The sequence below is a fragment of the Chiloscyllium punctatum genome, chromosome 17 (genome assembly GCF_047496795.1).
Source record: "Chiloscyllium punctatum isolate Juve2018m chromosome 17, sChiPun1.3, whole genome shotgun sequence".
Classification (NCBI taxonomy): Eukaryota; Metazoa; Chordata; class Chondrichthyes; order Orectolobiformes; family Hemiscylliidae; genus Chiloscyllium; species Chiloscyllium punctatum.
This window is the reverse complement of record NC_092755.1, coordinates 49,993,003-50,015,859: the sequence shown is the minus strand read 5'-3', so window position 1 is coordinate 50,015,859 and position 22,857 is coordinate 49,993,003. Positions and strand designations below refer to the sequence as shown.

Sequence of the window (22,857 nt, the reverse complement as noted above, 5' to 3'; positions counted from 1 at the left end):
TTTCCTGTCCAATAAAGAAAAAACAACCTGGAAAAATGTTAAGCACCCTCATAACATCACCATAATCTTTTCAGTTAAAGACTGTGCCACTGTCAAGGTCTGGGAGGAAGGAACTTCTTTAGTGGCCATTCTCTGACCTGAGTGAGTGCCCCCTCCAATCCCTGATACCAACTACACCTGCTGTTGATGTTACCATTGGAGAGATTACCCTTCTGACGCTAGAATCCTGGCTGCCCTGCCCCTGCAGAGTCATATCATTTACCATGTTTTGCAACAAATGAGCAGTAGGCCATTCAGCCTCTTGAACCCTGCTCTGCCATTCTAGATAATGGCTGATCACCTGAATCAGTGCCATATTACTGTGTTGGCCGTATGTCCTTTGATGTTATTAGTAGCTAGATATCTATCAATTTCTGTCTTGAACTGACTTAATGATTGAACTTTCACAACCCCTGGGATAGAAAATTCCAAATGTCCACTGCCCGCTGAGTGAAGAAGTTGTCTCAACATGAAGGCACACTCTTCCCCTCTTTACAGAGCCAATAATGGCCATCATTATCAATGGTGCATCAGAGGCTGCAGAGTTTCTGGCCTTCTGATTGGACTGAGTTGCTAGTTCTATGGTCAGACACAGCTTTCCAAACCTCTGATTGGTCCAAACTGCCTCTGTGAGGCAGGCCAACTTCCTCAATTGGGCAGTGGTCCCCCCCCCCCCCGTCTTTTAAATAGCCTCAAATTCTGGCATCTATTCAAGAGGGAATGGGGCCTGCGTTAAATTCTGGAGCTAGGACTTCATCAGACTTTATTTCACCCCGTTCCTTTTGCAGCTTTAATGCAGGTGATACACCAGTACAGAGGCTTTCAGAAAATAATTTGATTATGCAAAAGTGACCGTGGTATGAGCGTGCCGACCCGATTGCGCATTCTAGTTGGAGGAATGTCACCTTAACTAAACTTTAGCATTTGTTTACAGAACCAGATTTACCTTGTGAACAGATTAATGTGGCCATAAGGAATCTTTGTAAGTTACAAAAGTGAATCAAATTGAAATTAGTTAAAAATCACACAACACCAGGTTATAGACCAATAGATTTATTGGGAAGCACTAGCTTCCGGAGCGCTGCTCCTTCATCAAGTAGCTGTGATGACCTGATCAACCACCTGATGAAGGAGCAGCGCTCCGAAAGCTAGTGCTTCCAATTAAACCTGTTGGACTATAACCTGGTGTTGTGTGATTTTTTGACTTTCAAGAGTTAAAAATCAACTAGGCAAAAGCAGGGATCATTCCTGATGAAGGAGTTTTACCCGAGACGTGATTCCCCTGCTCCTCGGATGCTGCCTGACCTGCTGCGCTTTTCCACCACCACACTCTTGACTCTAATCTCCAGCATCTGCAGTCCTCACTTTCGCCAGGTTGGTTTATAACTTTGTCCACCCCAGTTCAACACCGACATCTCTAAATAAATTGAAATTAGGCATTAATCAAACATTACTTTTTACATGTTTAACTGGGCTTTTATCTTTTTTTCTGTAAAACTAACATTCATTCATTCAGAAAGTTAATTTCTTTTTAAATTTTCTTCCGTGAGTGACTTCACATTTGATCCAGTAGTGATTCACACATGGGTCTAAGCCCACATGCAGGGTCTTGCAGTATTCCCTTTGTCTTGTTGTGAACTTAAGCAATGAGTCAAGCTATTTATCCACAAGACCTGTCACAATGGAATTCCTAGAGATAGGAACATTGGGGAATACTTGGGGCTCTAGTGGTAATGTCCTTACCTCTGAATCAAGCGGCCTGGTTTCAAGTCCTACCTGCACTGTCTAACATATCTCTTATTAGAAAATATCCAGGAGACAATATTCTACAGGAGTTGTCTGTCAAAAGTTGGAAGAATACGTGAGGCAGTTGTCAACTCTTGTCCAGAAAGTCTGTGGGAAGGTAACAAGCCCATTCCCTCCTAAAAATCTAAGAACCCCTCAATACAATTTCAGCCACACCTGCAGTGCACACTCTGCCCAGTCTGCCAGGCTTTGAGCAGCCCTCACTGAAGTTTATTTTGGTGAATACAGGGGAACAAGAGTCTGCCTCCTGGGTCCCTTACAGGGTTCAGCACAGTGGCTCGGTCTTGATTTGTTCAACAGAACATCTCTGAGCCACACTGGTAACCAAGAAATGAAGGAACCTTCCACTTTCACTCTAGTCAGGTAAATAAACACTCAACACAACATCCTTCCTGCTCAGGCCCTTTGTTGAAATTTCTGATCTCCTTTGCTGTCTGAAGTTGCTTTTCATGCACTTTGTATTGTTAATGATAATGTAAAGATATTAGAACTCAGTGTATTTATCCAGAAAGTTTCCAGCTGCCCCACTCAGGCCCCTCTGTGTCTTCCATTCTTCAGAATGCACTAGTTTCTGCTGCTTTACTGTACAACTGAATTTCCAAAAAGTCCAGGTATCCTGGTCACACCAACATTAATGCCCATTCTTACTGCAGGGATCACAGGACAGTGGTCAGGAGCTTGATCTCATCCCGATTACCCTCTGCCCTATTAGGCAGTGCTGTGCAAGTTGGATTCCAACCTTCCTTACAGAACTGATTACAATATCTGCTAAATACATGCCTCAACCTCCTGCTCCTCCTCCAGGTGCTACTGCCATCGTATACGCCGGCCTGATTCCTGACCTGATTATGAAGCTGCGCACAGAGCTGGACGAGATTCAGGAGCTGATATTGAAGACGCTACACTTCTGTTTGCTTGTGGACACTAAGCACGCCCTGCACGCTGAGGGCATATCAGTGCTGAAGACCAAGCTCAAACACAGTTCTGCTCTCATCAGGAGTCTGGCTGCACAAGCTCTCATAGACATCAGGTAACATCCAAGCATTCTGCATTGATGTATTAGCGTATAAATGGACATCAGTCAAAACTCAACTATATACAATGTTGCACTGCTCCTAATTTTAACCTAACCTGCCTGGTGGAAATTATAGGATCAGACAGTGTGTACATTATTACCTCGTCTAACAAGTCACTATTGAAGTCATTAGCAAGTAATCTGTTTGTTGGAGGGCAGGGAGGGGAGAGAAGGTGGTGATATGAATTGAAGGTCACCAGCTGCCAAATAAATCAGGACAGGTTACCATTACTACCATAGAAGGTAACCATTTGGAAAGAGACCAATTGGTTCATCCTATCTGTGTCCGCTTTCGGAAGGAACTCATTCAGCGCCATGGTTTGTCTTTTCCCAACTTTCCATGGCCTCTCTGATGACTGGATGCATGACCATGACCCTTTATCTAAGTCAACAACACCTCGGCTCTCATTGTTTCTGTTGCTCCCTCTTGCTCTCTCTATCCCCTCCCTGCGGCTATTGAATGAAAGTTTCTCTGGAAATTTTACACAAGAAGCACTTTAAGCTTGTGCTTTTTATCATTAGTGCAGATATATATGGGCAGTAACTTGGATAGATTGTGTTCCTTGTTGAAAACTTCAACACCATCCTGAGGCTCCAAGAAATATCTTCCACCTGTCTCACTTGAATAATCAGTTTCCTCAGAATTAAATTGGTGCTGTTTAACTGGAAAATAAATAGGGTTTAAAATAATTCAATATAGTGCTGGAAGTACTAACAAATTTCAATAGATCAAATTAATTCTCACACCAAGGCTGTTAAATCCCAGACCAGGGTGAGTTATTGTCTACCTTATGGTTGGAATAAAAAGCATGGAGCAACTCACCCATCAGCAAGGAATCTTCCTATCTCCCAGAATAGATTAGATTACAGTGTGGAAACAGGCCCTTCAGCCCAACAAGTCCACACCGACCCACAACCCACCCATACCCCTACATTTACCCCTTACCTAACACTATGGGAAATTTAACATGGCTAATTCACCTAACCTGCACATCTTTATGACTGTGGGAGGAAACCGGAGCACCCGGAGGAAACCCACGCAGACACAGGGAGAACGTGCAAACTCCACACAGTCAGTCGCCTGAGGCAGGAATTGAACCTGGGTCTCTGGCGCTGTGAGGCAGCAGTGCTAACCACTGTGCCACCATGCCACCCACAATGTAATTGCTCAAATTTGATTTGTGTTTTCTCTGTCATTTTTTCTAAATCTCCAAAGCCTATTGCAACTCTTGCTCCATTTTAGAATATGTCAAAGTTTAGACTATTATCTGTTTCAACAAAAATCCAAGTGAATTTTGCTTTAAGGTTTCAGTGGGGTGGGATTTTGTGATTTATTTCTCTGACTGGGATCACTCTCTTCTTCAAACTGCTTCCCTCTCCATTTCCCATGGTTTAATGTGATCTTTGAAATGAAAGTCTTTGATTAAGCATTTGGTCAGCCCTACTAATATCTGTCTTGGCTAGCATCGAACATAGAACATTACAGTGCAGCACAGGCCCTTCAGCCCTTGATGTTGTGCCGACCTGTGGAACCAATCTGAAACGCATCTATCCTACACTATTCCATTCTCGTCCATATGCCTATCCAATGACTATCTAAATGCCCTTAAAGTTGGTGAGTCTACTACTATTGCAGGCAGTGCGTTCCACACCCTTACTACTCTCTGAGTAAAGAACCTACCTCTGACATCTGTCCTATATCTATCACCCCTCAATTTAAAGCTATGTCCCCTTGTGCTAGCCATCACCATCCAAGGAAAAAGGCTCTCACTGTCCACCCTATTTAACCTTCTGATTATGTTTTATGTCTCAATTAAGTCACCTCTCAACCCTCTGTCTAACAAAAACTCTCAGCCTTTCTTCATCTTACCTTCTGTCTATTATTTTTAATTACACTCTGCAAAGTATCCTTTAAGGGAGCTATGTAAGGCTTAGAGTTTATTCTGATTGTTCTTGCTGAGTCTTTTATCAAGGGCTCTTACCTCAAATGCTGCCTTACTGGTGGGCTTATTTCTGAGCAATTTGCCACATGCCAAACATTCGGTGATGAAGCTGAGTTGTATGCACAGATTACTAAAGCCAGATACTGGTGTTAATGTGCCAGTTTTGACAGGAAGTCACAGAATGCCCACCTGAAACCATTAAACTATCACCTACTAACACAACAGGGCACCTTCAGAACAGAAGGTGTAAAAATGAGGAATCAAATATATTCATCGAACAATCATGGAGGTAAGCACGAAATTAGACAGACCTATGCTGAAAGGTTTAATATCCTTAAATGTACTACTCTTAATATGTTCAAAATTATTCCTTACTCTATTAAAATGGTGCAGAAATGAACACTAGCTGAACACATTAACCTGTGTGTTACCAGAGATAATTAATCCCTCAGTATTAGTGTGTTTTATATTAAATTAATTATGATTGAATTATCTTAACCTTGATGGATTTAGAATATTAAGTGGAATATGTTATGCAGAAATGAGTTTGAAATTCTATTAGTTGTGAAGATTTTTTCACTTTTGGGGGAGAGCAGGACTAGAAGCCTTAAATATAAGACAGTAATTATCATTCCAATAGAGAATTCTGGAGAAAGTGAACCAGAGAGTGGTTAAAATGTGGAGGTTGGATCAAATGCGGTCATTGAGGCACATTGAAGAGATGTATTAAGGAGGAACTAGATACTGTAAATTGGAGGATATGCAGGTCTCATTAGATGAAGTAGAAAGGAAAAGTGTTGTGTGGAGCATAAAAACCTTGCTTGCATAAAACTTAAAGCTGTGGTAGTCCTACTAGACCATGGGGCTGTTCTCCCATTAGACAATGATAATTGGTAGTGGTTTTAACCTGAGGGCCTCCACACTGATTGGGGCTGTTAATCTGGTCCAATCAGGGAGCCCTGGCTGACAAATGTAAACAGGAGTGTCAGAGGTTCTGGCAGTCTGAGAGCTGGCTCTGAAGAGGCAGTACGATGTGGCCAGGATGCAGTTTCCAGGTAAAGTGAAGGCTTTGATAATGCGTAGTGAAGGGTAAGAGGTGTTTGGCCCCTCTCAGTGAATAGGTCAGACCTGTAACCACCTCCGCACCTCCACCCCCACTCTCCACTAAAGCATCCAGGGTATTGTCAGTGAAGGTCAGAAATGATGTCTCCCTGTTCCCCATCATTCACTCTTCCTCCTGTTCAAACTCTCTTCCCACAAAGTCACAGCCAGGTCACACCTTCCCCGTGAATGATGGTGGCTTGCTGCCTTCTGAGCTGTGCACTCACTCGACATCATGTTGAACACTGGCTGCATACCTAGATTGCACAGAGCAGTAGGCAGCAGGAAGCTATCAAAAGCAGCATGGCACAGCTTCATGCTTCCATTGCTGCATGAGCAACTTCTATCGACGGGCCTGAAGCTCAGCTTGCCACAAGGGTGGCTGCAGATGCCACTGTTCAAAGGGGCATCCAGGGCATTGCAGCAAACCATCACTTCTCCAGCTGAGTATTTGGAATGTTTAAGAGCTGCCTTTGCATTGGGTTAAAAAAAACCATAAAAGAAAATCAGGAATATCTGGAAATGACCACCTCGTCATAACAGTCCTTCATTCTGAAGTACATGAGACCAGTCTTCACCGTTACCAAGTTTGCCTGGTTTTTCTGCCTGGGCTGACAGAATGGCAGTGCCTCCCTCTCTCAGGTTGACAATGTTCTTGCTCTCACCCATATCACCCAGACCCTCAATGCTGTTGGTGACAACCATCCACGTGGTGCAATGAGATGACGCAGCGTGAGCTGCTGGAGACCACCCTCCCAGCCTATCCGCTGTCTCCTTTGTTTAGGGTCCTGCAGCCAGTGGGGTAGCGCTGCACTAGGGGTACCAGGCCTGAGAAGAAAACACAGGCTCTAAGGAAGTGCACAGTGATGACTGGTTAACGTTACTAAGCAATGGCAGGTGATTTTGTTGTCTGTAATGTTTATTTTGTGTTAATGTTGATGATTGCATTGTGACCAGGTCGATATCATTCTGGTCTATGACATAGGGAAGATGAACTGTGAGGCTGATGATGAATGGGGAGCAACTGTTGCTTTGCTGGATATTGGAGTCAGATGAGTAGTCCATGGACAACCTGGCCAGAAAGGGGTCCTGTTTGTTACCTCCTCCCCTCCTTGGTCTGTCTCTGTTTCCAGCTCCTACACGTTAGCTGGTCCATCACTGTCTACTGTCCTGGCGGGTTTGTGTACCCGAACACTTACTGCTGTGTAGGGCTCTCCCTGAGCTGTCCAGGCAGATGAAGTGTCCAATGACCACAGCGATGGGTTGCTCTCTTACATTTGCAGTACAGCTTTCATTGTTGGCATGCTGCACCTATGTGCATTGGCTGTGGAGCTGAGCCATACAGTTAGCAAATAGCCATTGTTGCCCAGAAGCCACCCTCTGTTTCATTGCAGTGGTACAAATGTAGGTGCCACAACAGACTACTGCAAAATGAAGGTACAGTAAACACTGCCAAAGCATTGGACATAGACCTGCAATGTTATGCTGCACAATGCCACACAGCCGCTGGATGTAGAGGGAAAGCAATTTGGCTGTTTTGTGAAATGTTTCCCTTCCAGCCCTGGATGCATGTACATCGTCCTTGGACAACAGAACAAAGGAGTTTGAATTGAAGTGTCACAGAGGGAGAACAAGCATTTGGAAGATGGAGCAAGGAGACGGAGGGATTTCAGTGGGAGGCTATGTCTGTTGAGGGCATTCAGCAGTTAGAGGCAATAAAACTGCTGGTATCTGAAATATACAGGCAGGAGGCTGGAAAAACACAGTAGGCCAGGCAGCATCAGGAGGGGGAGAAGACAATGTTTCAGGTGTAACCCTCCTTCAGGACTGGGGTTGGAGGGGAGGGGAGCTGCAGGTAAAGGGGGAGGGGGGGCAGGGTGGTGAAGTGGAAAGGCGGGTAGAGGGTATGACCTGGTTGGTCAATGGGAGGAATGAATCCGGTTGGTGGCAGGGAGCAGTGGAAGGGAGGGGGAGGGGCTGGGAAGGGAGTCGGGGATGGGGAGGGAGATTATTTGAAATTACAGAACTCAATGTTGAGTCCTCTGAGCTATCAGCTGCCCAGGCGAAGGATGGGGTGTTGTCCCTTCAATTTGCGATTTGGTTCGTTGTGGTAATAAAGGAGCCCAAGGATAGTGATGTCAGAAAGGGAGTGGTTGGGGGAATTGAAATGGGTGGTGACTGAAGTCCGGACCCTGAGTTTATGTTCAGTCTCCCCAATGTAGAGAAGACCACATCAGGAGCACCTGATGCAGTAAACTAATTTGGAAGGGAGGCAGGTGAACCTCTGCTTGGGGCCCTGGATGGAGATGAGGGGGTGGGTGGTGTCCCGGCAGGTCTTGCATCTTTTCTGGTTGCAAGGGAAGGTCCCTGGGGGTGCAGGGGGGGCTTGGTGGGGAGAGTGGTGCTTACCAAGTACTGTCAAAGGTAACAGTACTTGTGGAAGGCAGAGAGGGTTGGGGCGGGGAAGATGTTCTTAGTGGTGGGGTCCCGTTGGAGTTGGCGTAAGTGTTTAAGGGTGATGCATTCAATGTGGAGACTGGTGGGGTAGAATATGAGGTAAAGGGGGTTCTGTCTTTATGGCGTTGGGCAGGAGGGTTTAGAGCAGTGGAGCGGGGAATGGAGGTTGTGTGGCAGAGGGCTGTCTGGATGACAGTGAGAGGAAAAGCACCTTGTTCAAAATAGGTAGACATCTGAGATGGTTGGGAGTGGGAAGTCTCCTCATCGAAGCAGATGCGACAGAGGAGGTGGAATTGGGAGAATGAGATGGAGTTCTTGCACAATACTGGGGAGGAGGAGGTGTAGTTCAGGTAGGTATGAGAGTCTGTACGTTTGTAGTAAATGTCTGTCTGGAGACTGTCACTGGAGATGGAAATGGTGAGGTCAAGAAAGGGGAGGGAGGTGTCCGAGATGGACCAACTGAATTTGAGGATGGGGTGGAAGTTGTGGGCAAAGTCGAAGAACTGTTCCAGTTCAGTCTGGGTGCAGGACGCTGCACCAATGCAGTCATCGATGTAACAGCAGCAGAGTTGGAGCACAGTGCCTGTGTAGGTTATTTTTCCTGAACTTCATTGCGAGAAATATGCACTTTTATCAGGGTGTCCTCACTGAACTCTAGCACCACTGGCCTCAAGGCAGAGTGTCGACAGCATTGCCAATGACAATGAGAGTGACTTCCAGGTTGGAGCAAATGATACTTGCAGCATCTCCCAGTTGGCTATCCACTGTTGTGTGAGGGAGGTTTTTGCCTTGGGCTGATAAAGGGATGGTTTGACTTTTAAATGGCACTACTGTGGTCTGTGTTCATTCGAACAGTGACTTTTTATTTACAGGTGTTATACACATAGAGGTTCAGTTCTATACAAGCTCAATGTCTGCTGTCTGAGATCACTCTTCAGTTCTTCAGAGTGGCACAGTGGCTCTGTGGTTAGCACTGCTGCCTCACAGCTGCAGAGAGTTGGGTTTGATTCAGGAGTAGGGGAGGGCAACAATCCGTGTGGAGTTGGCACATTCTCCCTGTGTCTGCATGGGTTTCCTCCCACAGTCCATAGATATGCAGATTAGGTGGATTGGCCATGGGAAATACAGGTTTCAGGGATAGAGGGGGGGGGGGCGGTTGAGTCTGGTTGGGATGCACTTCAGAGGGGTTGGTGCGACTTGATTGGCAGAATGGCCTGTTTCTACACTTTAGGGAGTCTATGAAGTAGATGGGCAGCATGTATCATACGATGAAGCTGTTGTGGTTGAATAGTTGCCAGTGTATGCATATTGTAAGTTATGGAGTGAGATTTACATAATTGCTAAGAATGTGGGGTTGGAGTAATTCATGGATGTTGGGATTAAGTCCTGATTGAGGTTGTTGGTATGTAAGTGGGGTTGCAGTCATTTGAGCTGTGGGCAGTGCAGTTGGGAGGCTATGCTCAGATGACTTTGACAAACCATGTGAAAACTTTGAACTTTGTCTTTCACTACATCCACTTTTGAGGAACAACATATCTGATGCCTAATTCTATGGTTCCGAAGGAGTTAATTATAGAGTCATAGAGTCATCGAGATGTACAGCACAGAAACAGACCCTCTGGTCTAACTCGTCCATGCTGACCAAATACCCCAACCCAATCTAGTCCCACCTGCCAGCACCTGGCCCATATCCCTCCAAACCCTTCCTATTCATATACCCATCCAAATGCCTCTTAAATGTTGCAATTGTACCATCCTCCACCACATCCTCTGGCAGCTCATTCCATACACGTACCACCCTCTGTGTGAAACAGTTGCCCCTGAGGTCTCTTTTATACCTTTCCCCTCTCACCCTAAACCTATGCCCTCTAGTTCATTATCTCCACCCATTCTACTGAGGTGACGCGGTCTGCATATGGAGATAAGAAGCCCTACTCTAACTTTCAGAGGGAGTATCTGTACCTCCATCTCTAAAGTCCTCGCAATGAAACCTAACCAAACAAATCTGTTCTATTGCTATCGTGCAGTTAACCAGCTTATTATCCAAGAACAGTCCCTCTTCTATAGATGCTGTATGGTCCGCCAACTGTAACCAGATAGGTCCAAGGCAAACCAAAGACAAAGGAGGATCGGTGGTATGAAGAACCTCAAGCAACTGTTACCCAGTACCATCTGCACTCTCTTTATCGTGTGCTGTAGGCACCCTCACCAGTTGTTCTTCTTCAGTCCTCCTATCCCTTTGTCATTAGAATTGAAACCATCATATTCCAGACCCCTTCACTTCTGAAGAAGAGACACATTGGATTTGAAACATTGCTTCTGTTTCTATCCTTGTGGTGGTGGCAAATACCACAGGATACCAGAAGTGATCATCTCGGAAAGTACCCCAGCACGACCATGTTTCCTTCCTCGTGTCCCCTCAGCATGTATCCCTACCCACAATGGTGACAGCCAGCATTCCTCTCCTCCACCCCATTCACATTTAACCTTTCAGAAATCCTTGATGCACATTCTCCATCATATTTCAACAGCTCATAAAAAGACCCCAACATCTATTCCAACCTCTGGCTCCTCCCTTGAGGAAGAGCAGGTTGCCTACAAGCAGCATTTAGAATTTGGGTTATTGGCTCTCCTAGTGACAGAGCAGGGGGTGATGGTGGGAGGCGTGCGGAGAGAAGGGGCACATGCAATAATCATTTAAAGTGGCAAATTTAACATAGGAATAAAAGAAAGGCCAGCAAAACACAGCAGGTCAGCCAGAATCTGTGGAGAGAAACAGAATAGTATTTCAGCTCGATAATCTTTAATCAGAACTCAGAAAACTGGCGCTGTAAAAGTTTTGAAGCCTGTGGATGGTGGAAAGGAGCAAGAGGAATAAAGGAGAAGGTCAGGTAGAGGTCAAGAGTAGTTGAAAAACATATAGGAGACTTTAATATGCTTCTTGCATGACAATGAATGACTGGAGACTAACCATGTATCACAATTCCTTTGTATGCTTTTTAGAGCAAGCAAATTTCCCTTATTATGTAAAAACAAAATATTACAGAAGCTAGAGATCTAAAATAAAAGCAAAGTGCTTGAAAACCTCAACAGGTCTGGCAGGAGCTGTGGAGATAGAAACAGAAATAATGTTTCAAATCCAATGTGTCTCTTCTTCAGAAGTGAAGGGGTCTGGAATATGATGGTTTCAATTCTAATGACAAAGGGATAGGAGGACTGAAGAAGAACCGCTGGTGAGGGTGCCTACAGCACACGATAAAGAGAGTGCAGATGGTAGTAGAGGAAGGATATGGATGAAGAATAGGGTGTTAATAGTAGGTGAGAATGGTAGAAAACAGGTCATTTCTGCTGAGAGCAAATACATGCAAACAAAATACGGGGGTGAAGGGGTTGTCATCAAAATGGAGGACAGTATTCATGCTATGAGGTTGTTGAACTCCATATTGAGTCTTGAAGGTAGTAAACTGTCTAAACAGGAACTGCTGTTCCTCCAAGGCAGATCAGAGCTTTTCCATCATTCACACTGACAATTAATGCCTATTCGGCATTTAGATTTCTCCTCCATGAGTACTCTCTTTGTCTTTTGCTCTGGGTGCCTTCATTAGCTGTTCTACTTGCTCCTCCTTCCCCTTTGTCAACAGCGTAAACGCCATAATTTCCTCACACTTCGCACTATGTCATTGTGGTGTAAAATTGAGGAATGAGTCCATTTTGCTGCCTAAATGATGAATTTTCTTTTTTGCTCAGTGTGCCCTTGGAAGGGAAGAACAAAGTGTGTGAAGAGAAGGTGATTCCAATCCTGGTCGAGCTGCTCAGTGACCCAGAGTCTGAGGTCAGAGCTTCAGCAGCAGGAGCATTGATGTTTGCCACCATTACAACACAAGGTGAGTGACTGACAACTAGAACAGAAGGGGCATGGTGAATGGAGTGCAAATAGGCACTGCCTGGTAGGTGGATGAAGAGAAATGCATATTTGAAGGCCTGGTTTACACAATTTTGTGTTTAATCTCAGGTGACTATAATTTGAATTTGTCTGGAAGTGATAAACAAGCACCTGCACATTTTCCACTTTAACAGAGATTGAATACAATTCTCATTGTGAGCTCTGTAGAAATCAATATTAGTAGGGACGTTAAGGGTTTAGATGGAGAGGAATTTGTTAAGTGTGTACAAGAAAATTTTCTGATTCAATATGTGGATGTACTTACGAGAGAAGGTGCAAAACTTGACCTACTCTTGGGAAATAAGGCAGGGCAGGTGACTGAGGTGTCAGTGGGGGAGCACTTTGGGGCCAGCGACCATAATTCTATTAGATTTAAAATAATGATGGAAAAGGAGAGACGAGATCTAAAAGTTAAAGTTCTAAATTGGAGAAAGGCCAATTTTGGTATTAGGCAAGAACTTTCAAAAGCTGATTGGGGGCAGGTGTTCGCTGGTAAAGAGATGGCTGGAAAATGGGAAGCCTTCAGAAATGAGATAACAAGAATCTAGAGAAAGTATATTCCTGTTAGGATGATAGGGAAGGCTGGTATGTGTAGGGAATGCTGGATGACTAAAGAAATTGAGGGTTTAGTTAAGAAAAAGAAGGAAGCATATGTAAGGTATAGACAGGATAGAACGAGTGAATCCTTAGAAGAGTATAAAGGAAGGAGGAGTATACTTAAGAAGGAAATCAGGAGGGCAAAAAGAGGACATGAGATAGCTTTGGCAAATAGAATTAAGGATAATTCAAAGGGTTTTTACAGATACATTAAGGACGAAAGGTTAACTAGGGAGAGAATAGGGCCCCACAAAGATCAGCAAGGCCGCCTTTGTGTGGAGCTGCAGGAGATGGGGGAGATACTAAACGATACTTTGCATCAGTATTTACTGGTGGAAAAGGATATGGAAGGTATAGAATGTAGGGAAATAGATGGTGACATCTTGAAAATGTCCATATTACAGAAGGGGAAGTGTTGGATGTCTTGAAACGCACAAAAGTGGATAAATTCCCAGGACCTGATCAGGTGTACCCTTGAACTCTGTGGGAAGCTAGAGAAGTGATTGCTGGGCCTCTTATTGAGACATTTGTATCATCGATAGTCACAGGTGAGGTGCCGGAAGACTGGAGGTTGGCTAATGTGATGCAACTGTTTAAGAAGGGCGGTAAGGACAAGCCAGGGAACTATAGACCAGTGAGCCTGATGTCGGTGATAGGCAAGTTGTTGGAGGGAATCCTGAGGGACAGGTTGTACATGAATTTGGAATGGCAAAGAATGATTAGGGATAGTCAACATGGCTTTGTGTGTGGGAAATCGTGTCTGACAAACTTGATTGAGTTTTTTGAAGAAATAACAAAGAGGATTGATGAGGGCAGAGTGGTAGACATGATCTATATGGACTTCAGTAAGGTGTTCGACAAGGTTCCCATGGAAGACTGGTTAGCAAGGTTACATCTTGTGGAACACAGGGAGAACTAGCCATTTGGATATAGAACTGGCTCATAGGTAGAAGACAGAGGGTGGTGGTGGAGGGTTGTTTTTCAGACTGGAGGCCTTGTGGCGTGCCACAAGGATCAATTCTGGATCCACTACTTTACATCATTCATATAAATGATTTAGATGCGAGCATAAGAGGTATAGTTAGTAAGTGATGACACCAAGATTGAAGGTGTAGCGGACAGCGAAGAAGATTACCTCACATTACAACAGGATCTGGACCAGATGGGCCAATGGGCTGAGAAGTGGCAGATGGAGTTTAATTTAAATCAACGTGAGGTGCTGCATTTTGGGAAAGCGAATCTTAGCAGGACTTATACACGTAATGTTATAGACCTAAGGAGTGTTGCTGAACAAAGAGACCTTGAAGTGCAGGTTCATGGCTCTTTGAAAGTGGAGTCACTGGTAGATAGGATAGTGAAGAAGGCATTTGGTATGCTTTCCTTTATTGGTCAGAGTATTGAGTACAGGAGTTGGGAGATCATGTTGCGGCTGTACAGGACATTGGTTAGGCCACTGTTGGAATATTGTGTGCAATTCTGGTCTCCTTCCTATCGGAAAGATGTTGTGAAACTTGAAAGGATTCAGAAAAGATTTACAAGACTGTTGCCAGGCTTGAAGAATTTGAGCTATAGGGAGAGGTTGAACAGGCTGGGGCTGTTTTCCCTGGAGGGTCAGAGGCTGAGGGGTGACCTTATAGAGGTTTATAAAATCGTGAGGGGTATAGATAGGATAAATAGACGAAATGGGCATGTTCAGAACTAGACGTCATAGGTTTAGGGAGGATTGAAAAACCCGCCTCAGTGGGAGGCCACTGCTAGTATTATACTGGGGCCTTCATCAAAGCTGAATGGCTGGAGGCCTGCAGAGAGGTAACTGTGGACATGATGACTACACAGAGGGGGCAATGGAGGAAAGCTTGGGGGCTGGTGGGGGCTCAGTTATGGCAGGATTGGAATCACCTCCTCTTCACACACTTTGTTTTTCCCTTCCAAGGGCACACTGAACTCATTTAGGAGGGACCTTTCCTTCTTGGCTGCCCATCACAAGTCGGCATCAGGAAACCAGCCAGGCTGGCTGATTGACGTGGGCCTCTCCCACCACTGGTTAAATCACAATCGGATGAGCCCTTAGCTGGGAATGAAGGGCTTTAATTGTCTTAACATGTGGGCAAGCTGCCCAATTCCTTTGCAGCCAAGTCAATGGTATATTGGCAGTGGGAGCAGGGTTGGATGGGTAGGAAACACACATGCTCTGTGTTCTGACAATAACTTTATGTCAGGGTGCACTTTATTTTTCACTGTGCAGAGGTTTTAATGTTGCTGTTTCACTAGTTTCTAGAGCACTAATATGCTTCAAACTTTCTGCTCTCAAATGTTTCCTCATAGCATTCGTATAAATGTTTATTATTTCTGCTAAAATGGCACTATTCATCTTTTTAGGAACTGTTTCTTTAGTTTATATTTATCATTGTCAAGAAAATTTACATTTTGCATGTTCGATGTTGGAGAAGTGTTCTGATCTTTCTTATGAAAGGAAGCTTCCAGAAAACCCTTTTGATAAGGTCACTGGACTAGTAATTCAGAACAGCAGGTCAGGCAGCATCCAAGGAGCAGGAGAATCGATGTTTCGGGCATGAGCCCTTCTTCAGGAATGTGATAGTCCCTGCAAAAAGATAGTCCCTCTCTCACTGCACACCCCAGGTCATCTCCTCTGCCCAGAGCATTCCTGAAGAAGGGCTCATGCCCGAAACGTCGATTCTCCTGCTCCTTGGATGCTGCCTGACCTGCTGCGCTTTTCCAGCAACACATTTTCCAGCTCTGATCTCCAGCATCTGCAGTCCTCATTTTCTCCTAGTAATTCAGAACCCCAGGCTAATGCTGTGGGAGGAATGAGTTTAAATCTCGCCACGGTAGATGTTGAAGTTTGAATTCAGTAAAATTCAGGAATTTTAAAGCTAGTCAGCTGGTGTCCATGTTACAGTGTTATGTCTTATAGCCATATGTCAGTGGGAGCTTTCAGAGACATGCTTTTGTTATCAACGCTATATTATAGTGTGTGACCTGGGGGTATAAATTCCATCTTATCTTGGGTCACTTGAAGCGTGACATACTGAAGGAAGTGTGCTAGTCTTTCTAACTGAATGGCTTAATACTAGCCCAGATACTTCTGTGTCTCTGATTCTGAGCTATAGTAAATGTTCTGTTGGAAATTTCACCACTACATTACCCAATTTCTACTTTTTTTCTTATGGGAGATAACATAGTATTGCCCCATCAGATGAACAAACCCTGCTGAAAGTAAAACACACATCACAAGTAACCATTGTTGATTATCCTAAAAGCCCATCTGGTTCACTAATGTCCTTTAGGGAAGGAAATTGGCCAAATTACCTGGTCTGGTCTATATGACTCCGGAAAAATGCTTTGTAATTCACTCATGGAACATGGGCATTGCTGGCTGGGTCAGTATTTATTGCCCGTCCCTAGTTACCCGTGAGAAGGTGCTGGTGAGCTGCCTTCTTGAACCGTTGTAGTCCATGTGCTCTACGATAACCCACAATGCCCTTGGTGAGGGACTTTCAAGATATTGACCTAGCAACAGTGAAGGAATAGGGATATATCCAAGTCAGGATGGCGAGTGGTTTGGAGGGGAACTTGTGAGTGGTGGTGTTCCCATATATCTGCTGCCCTTGTCCTTCTAGATTGAAACGGTTGTGGGTTTGAAAGGCGCTGTCTGAAGATCTTTGGTGAATTTTTGCAGTGCATCTTGTGGATAGTACACACTGCTGCTACTGAGTATTGGTAGTGGAGGGAGTGGATGCTGGTGAATGTGATGCCAATCAAGTGGGCTACTTTGTCTTGGATGGTATCAGGCTTCTTGCGTGTTGTTGGAGCTGCACCCATTCAGGCAAGTGGGGAGGATTTCATCACACTCGTGACTTGTGCTTTGTAGATAGTGGACAGGCTTTAGGGGGGGGTCAGGAGGTGGGTTACTCACTGCAGTATTCCTCACCTCTGACATGCTCTTGTAGCCAGTGTGTGAATGTGGTGAGTCCAGTTGAGTTTATAGTCAATGGTAACCCCAGCATGTTAATAATAGGGATTCAGTGTTGGTAGCACCATTGATCTAGATTTAGATTTAGACCTTTATTTTCATTGTCACATGTATACAAGTACAAAATTACAGGAGTACGGTGAAAAGTGTATAATATCACAATATACAAGGCGCCAACTTAGGTACAAGTACAGAATCATAAGAACAAGGTAGAAACAAAGAACAAAGTTAAAAGTTAAACATTACAGTCATGCTTAGAATTATGTAGAAAAATAAAGAAATAAAGCGAAAAGTCAAACATTCTAGTCTTTCGAAAGTATGTAACTACCCTGGGACTGCACTTTTGACAGGGGCGCGATGTCCTCCTCTTTGCCATGCTTTACTGCCCTATCCAATGCAGAAGTCCCCACATCACCACCAAAGCAGCTGCTGCTCCTGTCTATCCACCCGGAGTATCGATTCAGAACCCTCACATTGCAACAGCTGACCGATGCTGACCACAGCTACTGCCTTCTCTACTGATCACAGAGGCCACCCTACTGTTGAAAGCCAATGTTGCCCCCACCGCCTTGAGTCCTATGCTGGGCCCACCAATGTTGAAGATGCCCCCCCCATCAAGAGGCAGTGGTTAGATTGTCTGTTATTGGTGATGGTCATGGCCTGGCGTTTGTATAGTGTGAATGTTACCGCTGCTTTTCACCCCGATCTGGATATTGTCCAGACCTTGTTGCATTTGAACATGGAATGCTTCAGTATCTGAAGCGGCACGAATAGTGTTGAACATTGTGCAATCATCAGAAAACATCCCCACTGCTGACCTTCTGCTGGAGGGAAGGTCATTGATGAAGCAGCTGAAGATGGTTGGACCGAGGACACTACCCTGAGGAACTCCTGCAGAGATGTCCTGGAGCTGAGATGACTGATATCCAACAACCACAACCATCTGCTTATGTGTCAGGTATAACTCTAACCAGTGGAGAGTTTGCCCTCCAATACCCATTAATTCCAATTTTTCCAGGGTTCACTGCAGCCTTGATATCAAGAGCCTGTCCCTCTCCCCTCCTCTCTGGAATTCAGCTCTTTTGTCCATGTTTGAACCATGACTGAATTGAACCCAAACTGGTTATTGCTGAGCAGGTGCTGCTTGACAGCCCTGTTGGTGAGCCCTTCTATCACTTTACCAACCATCGAGAGTAGAGGGATGGGGTGGTGATTGGCCAGTTTCAAACTGTCCTGTTTTTTGTGTACAGGATATACCTTGGCAATTTTCCACATTATTGGGTAGATGCCAGTGTTGTAACTTTACTGGAACAGCTTGGCTAGGGGAGCAACAAGTCTTCAGTACTATTGCTGATATATTGTCAGGGCCCATAGCCGTTGCAGCATCCAGTATCTCCAACCATTTCTTGATATCAGGTGGAGTGAATCAAATTCGCTGAAAACTGGCATCAGTGATTCTGGGAACCTCTGCAGGATGCTGAGATGGATCATCCTCTCTGGCTGAAGATAGCTGCCTCACCTTTTGCATTAATGTGCTGGGTTCTCCCATCGTTGAGAGTGGGGATAGTTGCCTGTTGCTGTTCCTGGCATGACCTCCTGTACTTTTCATTAAACCAGGCTTAATCCCCTGGCTTGATGGTAATGATCGAGTTGGGGGTATGCCAGGCCCCAAGCTTACCAATTGTGTTGATCTTTAACTTGAATGGCCCAGCGAGCCACCTGCAACCAAGTCGTATCAGAAATGATGACAAAGCCTAAAGCAAGGAATTAAACTCGACAAACCACTGACATCGACATAGGCACTAAAATTAGCAACAGCAAACTAAAGCCTGTCAACCCTCCAAAATCCTCCTTCTTACCAATGGGGGCTTGTGCCAAATGTGGGAGAGCCATCTCATAGACAAATCAAACAATAGGCTGATTTAATTATACTCACAGAATCAAACTTTACCATGTCCCAGACTATATCATCATCCTTCCTGGATAGCTGCTGGTCCACCAGCAGAACATACCCATCAGAGGTGACTGCATAGTGGTATACAGTTTGGGCAGGAGTTGCTCTGAGAGTCCTCAACATTGACTTTGGATCGCAAAGTCTCATGGACTTAGGCCAAACAGAGGAAACCTCCTGCTGGATACCATGTACTATCCTCCCTCAGCTGATGAATCAGTTGCTCCTCCAAGTTGACTGCCATTTCAAGGAAGGCTGAAGGTGGCTAGGGTACAGTGTAATCTGGATGGGGGACTTCAGTGTTCATCACCAAGAATGATTTATTACCAGTTTGACTGACTGAGCTGCTGATTACTAAAACACACAGCTGTTAGACTGGGCCTGCTGATAGTATTGGGAGGAGTGATCACCGTACAGTCCTTGTCAGGATGATGTTCCAATTTCGCAAACGGGATCGATTTCAAACTGTTCAAGCAACTGGGCATCCATGAGGTGCTCTGGACCATCAGCCACATTAGACACTCGACCAGATTCTGTCATCTCGTCATGCAACATATCAGCCAAACTACCACTACCATGAGCCAGGGACCATACTTGGTTCAATGAAGAGTTTAGGAGCAGATGCCAGACATATTAGTTGAAAATGAAGTGTAAATCTGGTGAAGCAGCAACACAGGACTATCGTTTACTCCATTCCAAACAGTACCTTGGGCCCAAGGATAGCAGCAGTTCAAGAACACAGCTCACAATCACCTTTTGAAGGGCAATTAAGATGGACGATCCATGGTGACCTAGCCAGTGATGCTTACATCCCACGAATGGTTAAAATAAAACATCCTGGCACATTACATCAGTGCTGACCACTTCCTGCTCCTGGTTGATATTTATCTTCCTCTTTGGGTTTTTTATTTGCTCTGTTGCACATTTGGTTCATTTGTTGCATTGCATTGACTATTCCAGCTCAGTCCCACATGAAAGCCATTGCATCGCACTTTTTATCATCCTACTGAAACAAGAAAATGTTGTTTCCATCTCGAAAGATTTTGCTAATTGTTCAAGTCCATTATGTAAGGTCATAAAATTAAAATGATTTGTTCAACTGAATTAAAGTACATGTTAAGTTAAAGTGGTGAGATTTAACACCATGGAGAGGACTAGTTCACGACGTCAATGGAATTTATAATTAAAATTCCAGCATATCTTTCCCTAGTGGAGCAGAAATTTCATCCAGTTAAATATCAGGACTGTCAAAGACATTGTCTTTGATTCCCACCACAAACTCTATTTCCTAACTCTGACTCCATTTCTCTGCCTAACAGTCTGAACCAGACTGTTTATTATCTTGGAGCCTTTACTGACTCTAATATGAGCTTCCGTACATCTGCACTATCACTGAGGTGGTCTACTTCCACCTCTGTAATATTGCCAGACTCCAGCCCTGTCTTAACCCACCTGCTGCTGAGACCCTAATTTCTTTACTCTTCGATTATTCCTCCACACTCCTGACTCACGTCCCACATACATCCCTCCATCGACTTGAAGTTGTTTCAAGTTTGCTACCCATGCCCTTATTTATACTAAGTCCCATTCACCCTAGATTCTAATAGTGACTTGCATACATTGTCGCTCTGACAAACAAAACTTCAACCTCACGCTGCATGTTTTCAAATCTCTCTCAGGCCTCATCCCTCCCTATCTCTCTAATCTACTCTCGCCTATCCCCATCCAAGATATTATCTTTTTCAGCATCCCATGATTTGAACTTCTCCACTAGTGATGGTTGTACCTGTAGCTGCCTAAGTTCTGGCATACTATCTTTAAACCTCTTGTATTGTGGCATAGATTCCAGACCAGATAGCCCTTTAAGACAGTTACACGACATGATGTTATGTGACATTTCACTGTAAAGGTATTGCCTTGCCTCTTGTTGCTCTCTCTATAATGGGGACTACACTTGACTGAGTGTAGTTAGTCAAGTCTGCATAATGTACAATAATGTCAGTAGGCACAGAACCCAGACAAAGTCTGTACATCTGTGATATTGTAACCTTGTAAGATGGTGTTGTAAATAAACTTCAAGCTATCTGGTTCAAGTGCTTTGCGACTTGCCAAGATTTTTGGATAGGAATATAAGGATTTACCCTCACTGGCAAGCCCTCATGTTTGGGAGTTAGATCTACATAGTTCTTACATTCCACATTCCTACCATCCAACCAAATTTGCATGATATATTGGTGGAGGGAAGGAAGAAAATTTTACAAGACCATGATCAAAGAGCATGACCAAAGAGTATGATGAAAGAATATGCAGACAGTTATTCCAACCACAGCCATGATGAACTGTACAGGTTTGAGACTCCTGGACAAATACATGGGTTTATGGACAGATGCTTTCTCATTGTGTCCAGCCTCAGTCATTTGACGTTGTAATGACTAATAGTCAAGTCCTATGAAGAAATAGATGAGATATCCGAGCTGCATGTCATCAACCACCTAACAAACAGAAGATCAACTCAGATACTGAAGATATCATGTCAAACAACAAATTCATATCTATGACAAATGATATACAGTACATGGTTGTTTGGGTGAATTCTTTACTTTGAAGAGGAGCCAATATTTCTTCTTCAATCAACATTACAACAATGAAACAGATTATCTCGTCATTATTTCATTGCTGTTTGTGGGAGTTGCCGAGCACAAACTCACTGCCACTTTTATTACATTACAGTCATGACTGCATTCCAAAGAAGCACATCATTGGCTGTGACCACTGTGAGACATCAGGCGGTGTAGGTGAAAAGGGCTACATAAATGCAAGTCTTTCATTCCTTTTTAAAGGAACTATATAAATACCAGTTGTCGGCGTTATCCAGTAGCAAACAATCCGAATTATGTTCATTGATGACAGGCATTGTTTTTTTAAACCAAGATTCCGGTTTGCACTGGGGAGTAGTGTATTGTTTTGGAAACATGTAAGTGTTCCTCCTCACCTTGTTCAGGACATTATTTCAATAGTAGAGGTACATGGACTATCAGAGCTGGGGTCTAATCACCCCACAATATCTCCAGCCAACTCTTTCTCCCTTTTCTCTGAGATTCCATTAATACGATCAAAGGAGTAGACGGCGAGAAACTGTTCCCATTGGTGGAAGGATCTAGAATGCGAGGGCACAGATTTAAAATCATTGGCAAAAGAAGCAAAGGTGGCACAAGTGAGAATGGTTCAATACAGTTTATGGGTAGGATCACTTGAGATTGTGGTGGAGTGGGATCGATTGAGGGAATTGGAGTATTATCGAAAAGAGGGCTATGAAGGTTTACAGGGAGACGTTGGGGCAATGGCACGATGTAAATTGCTCCTATAGTGAGAGAATGCGGACATGATGGGCTGCATGTGCTCATTCTAGAATGTAATAATTCAGTGATTCTGTGAACGGAAGTGTACAGAGAGATACACACATGCAGTGTGATGTAATGAAGTAAAGGAGCCCTACACTCTGCTCAACCAATATAGAATAGTCAGCCTCCTCTGACATTCTGCATTATGATCAATAGCTGACAGACCTCGCTGTTTAAAATCTAATTACTCCAGAAAAATACTGAATTCTTCTGAGAGCCCATCAATATACTCTTGCTGCCCTCAAAGTCCTGCAGCTTCATGCCTGGGTGAATGACTGACTTCAGGTCAAAGAGTTTGAATACTTGAAACATTTGATACAAGAAGGAAGAAGCAATAAACCACAGGAGATACAAATTATCATGAGATGCTCTAATTAAAGGCTATGTACAGAAAGCAGAAAAAAAGATGAAATATTTCACTGAGACCCTCAGTTCTATTTGGATCTGAAATTTACAAATAATAAAATACAATTTGCATGGGTGAATGACGCAGCCAAGGGACTCAGAGACTAATAATTGTGTTATTTCTAGCTACAGTTTCCTAGGCAGT

The 22,857-nt window shown here is 44.1% G+C and overlaps 1 protein-coding gene across 1 annotated transcript in view; it reads left to right on the top strand.

Annotated features, from left to right (window-relative positions):
* Positions 1-22,857, top strand: part of rsph14 (radial spoke head 14 homolog) — a 671,774-nt gene that overhangs the window by 639,374 nt on the left and 9,543 nt on the right. Inside the window, exons 4-5 of the mRNA XM_072587099.1 lie at positions 2,650-2,875; positions 12,169-12,305. Of these exons, the coding sequence (XP_072443200.1) occupies positions 2,650-2,875; positions 12,169-12,305 (363 nt within the window). The remainder of the gene's footprint in view (positions 1-2,649; positions 2,876-12,168; positions 12,306-22,857) is intronic.